We start from the raw sequence: 14,711 nt of genomic DNA on the forward strand, positions 1-14,711 counted from the left end.
TATGAGCAAATATGTATTAGAAAAAGAAAAAGATAAGGAATGTGTGCACCTGACATCAACAAACTTGACTGCAGATTGCCCGTGCCCACCGCAGTCCACAGACCGGAGATGCGGGCCTCAGAACCCGGGTTTAAATGCTAAAGAATATATGTGAGCCTCTACCTTGGTCATATAGCGAGCCTCAGAACTGATCACCGAAGATGCGAGCCTTATGGTCTTATATCGTAGAGGAAGTGTATATATAAAGTACGTGTTTAACTCTTTCATTGAGCCTCACAACTCTTTCACCGAAGAATATATGCGAAGAATGCGAGGAAGTGTATATATAAAGTACGTGTTTAACTCTTCACCAAGCCTTAGAACTCTCTCACCGAAAAAATATATGCAAAGAATGCGAGGAAGTGGATATATAAAGTACGTATTTAACTCTTTCACCTAGCCTCAGAACTCTTTCACCGAAGAATATATGCGAAGAATGCGAGAAAGTGTATATATAAAGTACGTGTTTAACTCTTTCACTGAGCCTTAGAACTCTTTCACCGAAGAATATATGCGAAGAATGCAAGGAGGTGTATATATAAAGCTCTTTCACCTAGCCTCAGAACTCTTTCACCGAAGAATATATGGGAAGAATGCCAGGAAGTGTATATATAAAATACGTGTTTAACTCTTTCACCGAGCCTCAGAACTCTTTTACCGAAGAATATATGCGAAGAATGCGAAGAAGTATATATTATAAAACTTGTAACTATATCTATTTATAGATTTTAATGAAATTTAAAATAAGAATGTTTCTATATATAAATTTATCAACTTCATGGAACCTTGAATTGAGAGTTTCATATTAAACCTTGTAAAATGTAATAAAAATAATAAATGATTCATATTTATAACCATGATATTTGAGAACATATAATTAATAAGCATATAAAACCTTAATAAAATTAATTAATAAACTTATCATAAAATATAAAAATAAAAATTATATATAAAAATTTAAGATATATATAATAAAAATAAGAATTATAAATTAATAATACTTTTTTACTTCCCTCCTTGTTTGGAGTTTGATTTAAGTTTTTTTTTGTGGTTAGTTATATTTTTCGATTATTTCCCATAGAATTTTTTAATAATATTTGATATTAATAAATTAAATTAAACATTATTTTTCAAAAAATAGTAGCTTAATATTATTGTTACTTAATAATATTTGTTTTTAATAAATTAATATTCTAATTTAAATATTATTGACTCTGATTTTTTTTTATTTTTTTTGTTATATTTTTTATTATTTCCCATTAATAATAATAAAAAATTAATAATATTTGATTTTAATAAATTAATTTAAATATTATTTTTGAAAAACTAGCCATTTAATATAGTTGTTACTTAATAATATTTGTTTTTAATAAATTAATATTATAATTTAATTATTATTGACTTTTACTTTTTATTCTTGTTAGTTATATTTTTCTATTATTTCCATTAATATAAATTTTAATAATATTTGATTTTAATAAATTAATGTAAATATTATTTTTCAAAACATGGTTCAAAAACCATTGGCCAAAAATTATGTTATTGAAGGAATTTTCGTAATTTATTATGAATCACAGAAACCTAAATTCAAAAAATACTACCACTATTAATATTATGACAAATAATAAAATTACTCCAATAATTATCACATGTAATGTTACAATTGATGTGTGTGACATCTAGTATAACACATATGTTGCAATTGTTATAACACATGTTACTTTAATGCTTCGTGTAACAACACCAATTGCTTTGAGATGTTACACCTCAGGTTAATGCTCTGCCAGGTGGATGATGCACTATTTGGAAAATGAGAAGACTATTAATCTGGTCTATTGTTACATCTTTGAGATGTTACACCTGGGGTTAATGATCTCCCAAGTCGATGATGTACTATTTGGAAAAGGACAAGACCATTAATCTGGGATAATTAGACCACACTAGTTGACTAAGACTATTTGTAATACTTCTAAGATGATCTTTGTAGATCATGTGCATATTATGTTTATTTTGTACCCATGTAGAAATGTCTATTAGGCTAGTGTGCTTATGCTTATATGTATTGAAGCTAGAAACCCTAGTTTTATAAGTATGAAATCACACACATATTAATAAAACACAACATTGTTGGGCTAGAAATTCTAGTTTTATAAGTATGAAATCACACACATATTAATAAAACACAACATTGTTGCAAAGAGTATGGGGATTAAGGGATAATTGTTGAAAGGATTAAGCTTAAATGGCTACGTTGTTATTAAAATAAGCCTAAGTCAAAAAATGCACATGCTTTATCCTAAATCCATAAAGTGACTTTAGAGAGTGCTATTTGTGAAAGGGGCATGCACATACAAGTGAAGCATGTTAGAGTCATTCCATCATCCATTGCTTATGGTGGAAAAAGGTGACTGAATCCTTGGATATGGAAAAATGTGGTGATCCTATGACATGATTGGCTCCTAATAAAAAGCTCGGTAGATAGGTTTTCTTGATATGAGGCAAAAAATACTAGAGTAACTAGCTAAAACTCCTATAAACCACAGGACTTTGAGACATCCCTCATTGCCCAAACTAAATACCTATAAAAGAGTAATAGCATACCTTAAATGGAAGATAAATGCAAAAAAAATACATTACCTTAGATACAAAACTCTAAAAAAATATTAAAAAAACACTTTATTTATATAGATTTAATTAATGAAATTTACTATTCAAACAAATTTTAAATTAAACTCATTATAATATATATAAATAAAGCAATTATTTAAACATTTAAAATATACTTCAATAATAATATAGAATAGTGAATGATTTAACATCGTAACAAATAGGAAAGATACCTTACGTAATGTATATGTTGAATGATTTAACATAAAAATAACAACAGATTGTTAGCCTTAATAACATACCATGTAAATAATTCTAAACCATATAAAAAGTACTAGCACCCCACTTTGCTTTTATTTCCATTTAATATCGGTCAGAATCGGATAAATACAACTCTTACAACGGGATTACCTTCATAATTTTATACTATCCTATTGATGGGTTACCTTCATAATTCGTAGTATCCTATTCATAACCATCAATAGATTTCCACTAAGAAAGGAAATGTAATACACAAACTCATACTCAAAAAGGAAATGAAATACGGAAACTTCTTCCTACCGTTTCAATGTGAACTTGATGATGTAATCCAAATACCAAACCCAGGTCTTCAACAACGCAACCGCATCATTACTTTTGCATGAATTATGCCACGTCATTATTTTTCCATGAGAATTTCAAAACTCGGGTCTTTAACAAGCTGGCAACCACGTCATTACTTTTACTAGATGTATGCCACGTCAATACTTTTCCCATAAATACACTCGGGCGTTTGGGCGGTAACATATAGAGATACACGTTGATATGGTTGAAAACAATAGGGATCAGAACTTAATTATTCATCTCGATAAGGATGACAGGCCACCTCGCAAAAGGAACGTCGAGTACGAGTGGAGTTTCAGTTGATGCAGAAACTAAGAGAGAGAAATTCCTTGACAAAAACTCAAGATTGTCATCGATTTCAAAACCCTAATTTTCTTTCCAACAGCCATGGCAGAAGAACGCTTCATATCGACAAGCGATTTATCTCCATTTTCTTCTTTTTCTGTTTGTTCACCCGATTCAACGTGTCACGCCCCTACACCTGCGGTGATCTTCCAACCGCTTGTAGCGAGGTGCGGCACCACCTAACGCTTTCTTTTTAACAATACTAACGTTTATGGGCTACGCCTACTCCAACATAAACTTACTTTAACTTATGTTTTCTTGCAACCAAATAAAGAGTTATCCTTTATACTTTAAAGAAGATCATTCTCAATCATTAACCATGTACAAAAAACCAAGAACATCAACAATACACAAGTATAAAGGGAGGGGCAACTCCCGGTAAAGTCTACCCAACAATATATTATAACAGCTTCTTCAATTTTACAATACAAGTGTGCTTGACAAACTTCAAGCCAACACTTAGAATAATTTTACAACAGGCATAGAACAGCCTTATACATCATCATATGCACCCTTGCACAAAGAAGAATGCCCACCCGGGCCACCTATCTTACTTTGTCAAGTCCTGCACACAATCTACACACCTCAGCACGCTTGTCTTCACCTAACCCGCACTTAAGTCAAAACTGCACCTTTAGTAGCACTACGCATGAGGTATGCGTAGTCTACTTTTACCCCTGCTGTTTTACCCCTATGCGTATGAAGATGAGCGAAGATGCTTAGTTCGAATGAGGAGCACCCTCCTCATATATATATGCTCCACATCATGCGTACTCTCTTTAAGGCCGACCACTTAACTTATGTCATGAAGCCCTTTCACATAATATTATATTTTATTGCCCATCGTATGTCCTTATAATATATACGCATACATGTGATGTTACATGGGGTGTTAACCCATGGCCGACCACCCCCATAATCTTTGTCGTATGCTCCATTATATTTTATGTTTTATTATTCCACGCATATATAAACCTCCATATTGTTTCATAACATATGCGTACAAGTGAGGAATGACACTTAGCCATTTTTTGTGCATTCTTAACGTTGCTTTTATCGTCGCACCAATGTCGCAGACCCGTCGCACTTATGCCCGCCCGCGCCCTCATGCACGATCGCCCACCCAGCGCCCGTTGCACCGCAGCTCGGAGGCCTTACATTCTCCTCCACCTGAAATCGTTGTCGTCCTCGACAACATACCATCATCCATGATGTTGACTCCTCCACATAAGGCAAACATCACTGCAACATATGTAGAACCACTGTCATCTGCACTATGTTGTCCATGTGTGTGTCTCCTCCAAAGTGAAGAGATCATCTCATCAAACTGACTCTTGATGTGCCCCATTCAGGTCCATGAAGCTCTCTCCATCATCTGCAATGTGCCATCCTCAAGTCTTCATTCAACTCTTGATGTGCCCCATTCAGGTCCATGAAGTCCTCTTCATCATCTGCAATGTGCCATCCTCAAGTCTCCAATCTTATCAACTCTTGATGTGCCCCATTCAGGTCCATGAAGTCCTCTTCATCATCTGCAATGTGCCATCCTCAAGTTCCCATGTCACACTAGCAAGTCCTCCTGCATAACATTCCTGCCCTAGCACCTTGGTTGGATGTCCCTTGATATCTCTACAAGTGCTTCCACACAATGTCCTTGCATAGGTCTCTACCATGCTCCATGTCTTCAAGTCTCCAACCTGATGTCCATGACTAAGCTGCCCATGTAGTCCAACCAAGTAGACACATCACAACATCTGGCCATCTCATCCAAGTCTTCAAACTTCGGTTTAGTGAACTCGGTCACTCAACCATCTCATCATCATGTCATCATGTCATGAGTCTCTTCATCATAGCTCCTCCACCAAAGTGTCCATCAAGACTATCTCTTGGTCTCGGCCATGAGAAGCCCACCCAAAACATCACAAGTGTGTGCCCTCCTTAACTTGTCCATGAGTCATGCCGGGCACTTAGCCAATTCTCCATGTGGCTAAAGCATGACCCAATCTTCCATAACGATCATCAAGTTCCACCCTTGTCAAGGGCCTTTGCACCTTCAACCATAAGGTCACAAGTAGCCCCAACAAGCCCTGCAATAGTTGACAATCCTTGCTTCTCCATACAAGGTTCCATCATAGTCATCCATGGTAAGATGTCCCCTTGTCTTGGCAAACTGACTTTGCCCTTTCCTGCACATGGTCCATCTCCCAAATGTCCAAATGAAACACAAGTATCAATACTTACTTCATCATCATGAGGCTCCTCCATGTGAGTGACCTCATCCATACATGTTGACAAACTGCACGATCCTGGTTCAACTTGATCATCCCCAAGTTCATCCTTCATCGTATTCATGTCTTCAACATCTTTGATCATCACGGCTTCCTCTTCCTTGATGGCACAATCTGCAACTTCACCTTGCTCCATTGTCCAACCGGGTTGAAGAAGTTCTTTCTCAGCTTCCCTCTTCAAGGCTATGAGATGCTCCAATTCCTTCTGTCTCATCTCGAGCTCCTTGAATTCAGCTTTAATCAACTCTCCTTCCTTTGCAAGTCGAAGAGCTTCCTCCATATCAGGAACCCCTTCCTTAACCAAGGCCTGAAGAGCATCCCTTGTTTTAAAGAACCTTTTGCGACATTCCACAAATCCTTGTGTTACTCTCTCTGACTCTTCAAGTAGACTCCTTCTAAACTCTTCCAAGGATGTATAACCCAATTTCTGCAAGATAGACATCTTCACCTGCAACCTGAACCGGCCCTTGTCTCACTTCGTGTGAAACGGTCTCCTTCACCTGCAAGTATCCTTGTCACTGTCACGAGCAACCTTGCTCACCAGCTCCAACCGAGCTCTGATACCAACTGTCATGCCCCTACACCTGCGGTGATCTTCCAATCGCTTGTAGCGAGGTGCGGCACCACCGAACGCTTTCTTTTTAACAATACTAACGTTTATGGGCTACGCCTACTCCAACATAAACTTACTTTAACTTATGTTTTCTTGCAACTAAATAAAGAGTTATCCTTTATACTTTAAAGAATATCATTCTCAATCATTAACCATGTACAACAAACCGAGAACATCAACAATACACAAGTATAAAGGGAGGGGCAACTCCCGGTAAAGTCTGCCCAACAATATATTATAACAGCTTCTTCAATTTTACAATACAAGTGTGCTTGACAAACTTCAAGCCAACACTTAGAATAAATTTACAACAGGCATAGAACAACCTTATACATCATCATATGCACCCTTGCACAAAGAAGAATGCCCACCCGGGCCACCTATCTTACTTTGTCAAGTCCTGCATACAATCTGCACACCTCAGCACGCTTGTCTTCACCTAACCCACACTTAAGTCAAAACTGCACCTTTAGTAGCACTATGCATGAGGTATGCGTAGTCTACTTTTACCCCTGCTGTTTTACCCCTATGCGTATGAAGATGAGCGCAGATGCTTAGTTCGAATGAGGAGCACCCTCCTCATATATATATGCTCCACATCATGCGTACTCTCTTTAAGGCCGACCACTTAACTTATGTCATGAAGCCCTTTCACATAATATTATATTTTATTGCCCATCGTATGTCCTTATAATATATACGCATACATGTGATGTTACATGGGGTGTTAACCCATGGCTGACCACCCCCATAATCTTTGTCGTATGCTCCATTATATTTTATGTTTTATTATTCCACGCATATATAAACCTCCATATTGTTTCATAACATATGCGTACAAGTGAGGAATGACACTTAGCCATTTTTGTGCATTCTTAATGTCGCTTTTATCGTCGCACCAATGTCGTAGACCCGTCGCACTTCTGCCCGCCCGCGCGCCCGTGCCCTCGTGCACGATCGCCCACCCGACGCCCGTCGCACTGCAGCGCAGAGGCCTTACACAACGAGTTCCTTGGACGACATGACGGACAAAGGCAATTCTTCATGGGAATTATCGCCTCCACTGTTGCCCGACGGCAATGGCGGCCCTCTCTTTCACATGAAGTCTCTCAGAGCGAGCCTCCCTTCGCGCAAGTAAGTCTAATTGGTCACTGTATATTCATTTAAATTATCGGCCTCGGTTCATTTGAAACGGGGGCTGCTGTAACATTTTGTTCATTTTGGCTATTCGTTTGAGTTATTTGCAGGAGGGGTTTGTCCAAGTTTTTCATCGGCAAGTCCCAATCGTTTACGTCTCTGGCAGATGTGAAATGTGTGGAAGACCTGGCCAAGCCGGAGAAGAAGCTCAAGAGTTCACACAGCTGGGAATCGATGGTAAAATCATCATATAATAGTCAGGCCATACGATCCTCAATGCTCTCTGTAGGCTCAGCCGAATCCATTAAAACGCCCCCCACAAGGCTTTCACTGGGGTGAAAATATTGGGCAAGAAAGGTTTTGGTTTAATGCCCACGAATTCCTGCAGGCTTCAGTTATCGCCTCCAAAACAGATTATATAGGATTCACGGGGAACCGAAAATATCCTAATTTACAGATCCATTCCGAACAGCAAGTGCTAAACGTTGTATATCATATTCAGATTGAGCATTTTCATTTGCTATAAAGTTCTCTGCTTATGTTAATAAAAATGTGAATATGAAGTCTTATGCGTAAGGAGATTAGAGCTTTAAATTTCCTGTTAACTTGCAGAATGGGCATATCTAAATATTTGGAGGTTATAGTGGTAATTATCATGATAGTGGTAACTATTCAAATCAACGGGAATCAGTTAACTTAGGATTTAATTGTGAATTTTTTCTAAATACCCAAATTAAAAAGCAAAAGTTCTTAAACCCTTTAATTGTGAATTTTTTCTAAATACCCAAATTAAAAAGCAAAAGTTCTTAAACCCTTTTAGATTTCCATTGGAAGAAACCCCATCTGATGTAATCATAGTAAGAAGGGTACCGCTACGAGGAGAGCACTTACCCAATGCTCCTGTGCTCCTGGGAGCTGGAAGGAAATGTTCCAAAATATAGTGGAGCTTCAACCGGTACTTACTTTGTGCTCCTGAGTGCTGGTAGGAAATGTTTCAAAATAGCCTGGAGCTTCAACGGGTACTTACTTTGTGCTCTTGGGAGCTGGTAGGAAATGTTCCAAAATAGCCTAGAGCTTCAAAGGTACTTACTTTGAAGCTTTTTGGGAGCTTCACTAGAACAGATTTTGACATTTAAGGTACCTATTTTGAGCAGAGTTTACCATTTGTTTATTTTCTAAGTTATACATGTGAGGGGTCTCTATAAGCCAAGAGAGAGTTGGAGATGTAGCAAAGGTTTCAACAAAATATAGGCAGTTGCTAGTCATTCTTTGGAAGCATTTGTTGCAAATCTTGAAGTTCAACAATTGCAAATAAGTTTACCAAGTCTATCTTGAAGCTTTAATGATAAGATTCAACAAATTAAAGTGACGGTCAGAAAGAGAAAGAGAAAGAGTAGCATTTTATTCAGTTTCATTTTATAAATTTCCAAATTTAAATTTCCAAGTTGAATATAACATAGTATTGCGTGAAATCACATAATAATAAAGTAATAATAGCCTTCTTTTTTGGTTCGGGAGTTACCCATGTTTCTTTATTGGCAAGAAATTTCATTAACAAGTTTTCGATATATTAATATTTTGATTTTTTCTGACATTATTTCAAAGTTCAATCTTTTACATATTTCATTACAAAATAAAATTTGATTAACCAATTTTAAATGAAAATAAATCAATTATTTTATTTTTATTTTTAATATATTATATTATTGTTACTTCCAAAATGTTCTCTAATGCCAAATCTGACCATGAAATGGAAACCTCTGTTGTGAACGATGTCTTCTACGCACGCTGCTTTCTGTTGTTTATTCATCTATCGATTATTTACGAAAAGTACTTACATAATCTCATTTTGATTTATTTTAATTCCTTATGCTCTGTATAGCATATGCGAATGCTATATATCATCTAGTATTGATAAGATGGGGAACAATGAAATTTTAATAAATTAAAATAAGACCATTATCCGCTAGTCGTGGTACATTATTCCCAAACTCACAAAGAACACCTTCCTGTTTGTGTGCGTGTGACTGATAATAACAAACCAGTGTCACTGAGCATGTCACCGTAACACATGCTTTCCCTTTTTAATGTTTTTCTGATGGCAGAAACTTTCAACAAACTTTGTTTGCTTCCCACAAAAATGCTCTCTGTAGTAGAAACATTCTAAATCGTCATAGAAAATCTTAATATTGTAAATTGTTATAGAAAACCTTTGATTCATACAATCAATGTCACTTGCTTCTTGTTCCTGCATGTTGGATTGTGGCATGCACGGCGTTAGGTTCAAGACCCGGCTGTTTATACTGGGCATTGAAAAATTACATATAACCTCTGCAAACAGACTAGTTGTAGGTAGTATACGCAACAGCTTAGTGTATTAAATTCTTACCCATTTCATCTTCCTCTCAACATATGGGCCAAACTTCCTACGCATGAGGTCATTAGAATTGTTCTAATCGCAAATTTTTCCATATACCTTAGTATATGGAGGGTTTAGAGGTACCAATGGGAATTTCAAATATCACATTTAGTCGTTACACTTTCTCAAAAGTCGGCAGGTATCTACCCGGGACTGCCCATGTATTGGCTCTGAATTGGTACCCACAATTTAACCATTTTCATTGAGACATGATCTGGTGAGTTAGAGGCTAATAGGTAATGTTTCACACATATCTGAACATCTATTACGTAAATTAGAGGCATCTAGGTAATGTTTCACCCATATTTGAATATGTATTAGGTAAATTAAAGGTATTTTACTAATGAAATATAGATCAGTTATAGATTAGTTGATGATCAGTTATTTTTGTAAGTATTTTACTTATGATATATAGTTATAGATTAGTTGATGAATATTTATTAGGTAAATTAAATGTATTTTATATATGATATATAGATTAGTTATATATTAGTTGATTTGGGTAGTATTCAATGTTTATCAAGTGTAGAGGTAAGGATGGGAATCAGCCGTAGAATAAAAATTTACACTAATTATTTAAAATTAATATAATTTTACAAATTGTTGATGAAAGTAATAAATAAACAAATATTTTTTTATCCTTACACCAATAAAACTACTTGCAGATAGATTCTAAACATCAAAACTTTATAATCAAAGTTATTCTATAATGAGAGCACAACCATTAAAATAAACTACTTGCAAATAAATTCTCAACACCAAAACTTTATAATCACAGTTATTCTGTTTAGCCTTTTATCGCATTGTAAAATGAAAGCACGACCATTAAGATAAACCAGCAGAGTAACTTTACTGTTCCACAGGCTCTGATACTCCTACTTTACAGCATTTCTTTGCGAAGATCTTGCCGAAAGTTATGTAAATACTATTGAAGTGGAACACAACCTATCATCCTTCTGGCAGATCTTTGTAAATAGTAAGTAAAGGTTTCGAAGACGATCAATATTAACAAACACCACTCAAATGAGCTGCTTATCTTCCCCAACAAATCCATCTGCTCTTTATAATTTCACATAATTTCACATGTACGGAGCACCAATGATTCTTTTGTATATGAGCGTAGCTTCGAGATAGTAATCAGTAAGGTGTATATCCTATGAAAGTTTCTTTTACATCGAAAAGATTGTGATTGATTATGAGAGTTTCAATTTTATTTTTATTTTTGTATTGCTAGAAGATTTTACATATCATATTTCATATATTTAATGGTTATGAATAGCTCAATAAAAGAATGGAACTAATAAAAAATATATAAAAATGGAGATTTTGTAACACAGATATCCACCATATACAACGTGCAAAAAGCTCATCTCCGTCCTTATCTATTTTCGAAGATAAGGTGTCCTAATAACCAACCGATCACCTTTATTATTTGTAAGACATATTTAGAGATAGAATTTGATGGGCAAATTGCTTGTTATATGGGGTGATTTGCCCGTCAAATACAGTTTGAAATTTTACAAGATTGTCAAGGTTTTTTGTTGAAATTGTGGAAACAGGCAGGAAATGTGTGAAAACTGTCAAATTTGACAGGTGAGTCTATTTTGAAATTCCAACCCTGGACACATCATTTATCACTATGATTAAAAAGTAGTAGAAGTCTATGTCTATTTAATAGTTCCTTATAATGTCTTTTGATGAAAGCTATACTAGAAATCACACTTTTTTTATGTATATTTTTAGTGTTATTTAGGAGAGTAATTTAGTATATATTAGTATAGATTTATTTTAAATACAGATTTAATATGAATTTAAAGGGATCAAATTTTTTTACATACAAATTTTTTAAAGTACAAAAATTTATTATTTAAATTATTTAGATGATATTTTTAAATATTAAATAAAATATAAATGACCAAATATAAATTTAAACGATAAAACTTAATTTTTTTCATAATATAAATATGTATATCCAAATTAAAATATTTTTTATAATTAATATATTTTTGAAAAAATAAAAAACAACAGATTTACACATCTCTTATATTAGATTATAAAATAAACCTCTCGACTCCATCATCATACTGAAATTTTTTTTATAAAGATTATTTATAAGATGCACTCTAGTTGTAAAATCTGAAGAGAAAATGGAAAAGAGACTGTGTCTTGGAGTATTTCAGAAATGATCACGAGTTTTTTTTGTGTTCACACTTGCTACAGAAATGCCGAATGTGTTTCATCTGAAGTTTTTAGTCTTCACACTTCCTACAGAAATGCAAAAGTGTTTTCGCTGAAATTCATGTGCTTAATATGTCTATGGACTGAGAGGAGGGTTTTTGTAGATATCTTCCCACACCGTACGTACGCCTTCCAATCGTCCCGTCCAGATATCGGTTCATTTTATAGTTCAGTGTGAGGAGATGGTCGTTATCGTGAGAGTGTAACATTAAAATTATTTTAGTTTTTTCCTCGCTAGAAAATTAATACATGTTACTTTTATATTAAAAAAATATTATTTTTTTTGAAATTCAACTTTTTAATATAAAGTAGTTTTATGGTAAAAAAAAAAATATTATTTTAAATTTAATAAATTTAAAATTATTTGTTTTAAGTATTATAAATCAGAAAATTAAATTTAAAAATCAAAAAGTTTTGTTTTGTTTTGTTTTGTTTTGTTGTGTTTTTTTAATAATGTTAAAGTTAAAATTAAAATTAATTTTAGAAGAGAGTGTTTAAACATTTAATATTAATTTAATATGTGGGAGGGTATTTTTTTAGTAAGAAAAAATGTTGTATATATTATGTGGGAGAGTTTGTAATAGTTAAAAATATTAATTTAATTTAATTTAATAGGTGGGAGAGTTTGTAATAGTTAAAAATAAGTGTAAACATTCAAATGTGAAATTAAATAAAAATAACTAGCATTTGTACTTAATGTTGCAAAGGAAATGCCATAAGGCATAGAGTGTGGAGGAATATTGAAATATGAATGGGCATTTTTGAAAGCAAGGGTCGATGATAATGAGTTTCAATTGAGGAAGCCATGCCTAAAACCCTATTCGGGGGTTAAAGTGGTTATAAAATGGAATAAAAATAGTCATAAATAGTCATTGAAGTTGTTTAAACACCTTTGTATGTGGATAAAGATTGCCTACTTGAAGGTGAAGGTAAACAAATGAATCCACGCTAACAACAACTGGGTATCCATATTGATTTGGATAGGGTTATTTAAGAAATCATTATTTAAATGAAAAATTTAATTAATATCAAGATATATTTAAAACATGTATTATATTCATTAAAATAAATTGATTTTGTTAAAAAAATATGTTAAAACCCATTGATAATGAATTGGTTGTAAAGACATAAACTATCAAAATGGTATTTGATCTTGAAACATCCTTTTTCAAGTTTCAGTTGGAAAATACAAGTAGTAAATTGTAACAGAAGAGGTTAGAGAAGAAATATAATATTCTGAAGAACATTGTGGTTGTAATTCCATATTTGAAGTTGCATCAAAATTTGTTGGAGGCATCGAAGACCTGAAGAAGCAGTAATGAACCTGCAAAATGTATATTTTGTTAGGATTTGTAATATGTAAATTAAGTGTGGAAATTTATTTGTAATATTTTGCATGTGAGTTGTGTTAAAATGAAATTGGAATGAATGGAAATGAAGTTACCTTTGCCATGGGGATTTAAATATTGTTAGTTGTAGATGCATGGTGAATAATGGCATACTGAACACCATTGGAGATTTATGCGTAATTGGAGATGCATATTTCTTGATTGCCATTCTTCTCGTGTTTTCGGCATTTTGTCACGTTGATGAATGTGGTTTATGCGTTGTAGAGAAGATTTTATTTGTAGTAATAATTGTATAGTTGGACGGAGGCGGTATAATGGTACTGTTGGATTTGGTACCGGAAGAAATCTTTTTTGTATATGTTGCAGTGTAAGTATTGCTGCCTTAATTTCCTCCCAATAGTTATATAGTTGTGCTATTTCTAAGTCCATATGTCCTGTTGCAAAAGAAAGAAAATGTTAGAATCGAATGTATAGATAGTATAAAGAAATTGTAATATTTGCAAACATGATTAATAATGATTAAATTTAATTGTTGTTGAAAGATATGAAAGTTATGTTATGAAATAGAATGAGCTTAATAAATAGAAGAAACATTTTGGTGATGTTAAAGTATGGATTGGAGCAGATTATCTAGAGGTGGCATTGAACGGAGAATTTCTTCCACGTGTTTTCTACAAGCAATGTTTTTGTTGTCCTTCATTTTATTGTAACGATTGAAACTGAATGTGGGGCAAATCCGGAGATCTTGTAGAGAAGGTAGTCTTGAAATTGCTGTGAATGTGAGACCTTGACGTTCAGTTTTCCCAATGTCAATTGTTGCTTTTGGAAGTGTCATACCTTGAGATTTATGTATGGTTAAAGCCCAAGCCATATTTAGTGGAATTTGTGTACGTCCATTTCTTTTTATTGTTGGAATAGGCAAGTGAGTGGGATTTCTTTCATCGCCATATAAACAACTACAAGAGAAAAATGATCATATAAAAAATAATATATGACTTTCTAAAAAATGGTCTTATAGATACTCCTTAGCTGAGATGTCATTCTATACTTGGTGTATCTATGCTAACAAAGTC

At 34.1% G+C, this 14,711-nt stretch overlaps 1 protein-coding gene across 1 annotated transcript; it reads left to right on the plus strand.

Annotated features, from left to right (window-relative positions):
• The first annotated feature begins 7,504 nt into the window (after window positions 1–7,504).
• On the plus strand, window positions 7,505–8,114 carry LOC149144089 (uncharacterized). Its single transcript, XM_089452910.1, has 2 exons — window positions 7,505–7,629; window positions 7,743–8,114. The coding sequence occupies exons 1-2, from the start codon at window positions 7,517–7,519 to the stop codon at window positions 7,969–7,971; spliced, it is 342 nt and encodes a 113-aa protein (XP_089309036.1). The 5' UTR covers window positions 7,505–7,516; the 3' UTR covers window positions 7,972–8,114.
• Window positions 8,115–14,711: the final 6,597 nt, after the last annotated feature.

The sequence above is a fragment of the Pinus tabuliformis genome, chromosome X (genome assembly GCF_031772625.1).
Source record: "Pinus tabuliformis cultivar Carrire ecotype Pingquan chromosome X, CPIR1, whole genome shotgun sequence".
NCBI lineage: Eukaryota > Viridiplantae > Streptophyta > Pinopsida > Pinales > Pinaceae > Pinus > Pinus tabuliformis.

What these genes read in the sequence shown, in the direction of transcription:
- LOC149144089 (XM_089452910.1), top strand. Translation starts at nt 7,517, where the DNA reads ATGACGGACAAAGGCAATTCTTCATGGGAATTATCGCCTCCACTGTTG. An exon ending in GCGAGCCTCCCTTCGCGCAA is followed by an intron (nt 7,630 to 7,742) that starts GTAAGTCTAATT and finishes AGTTATTTGCAG; the next exon opens with GAGGGGTTTGTCCAAGTTTT.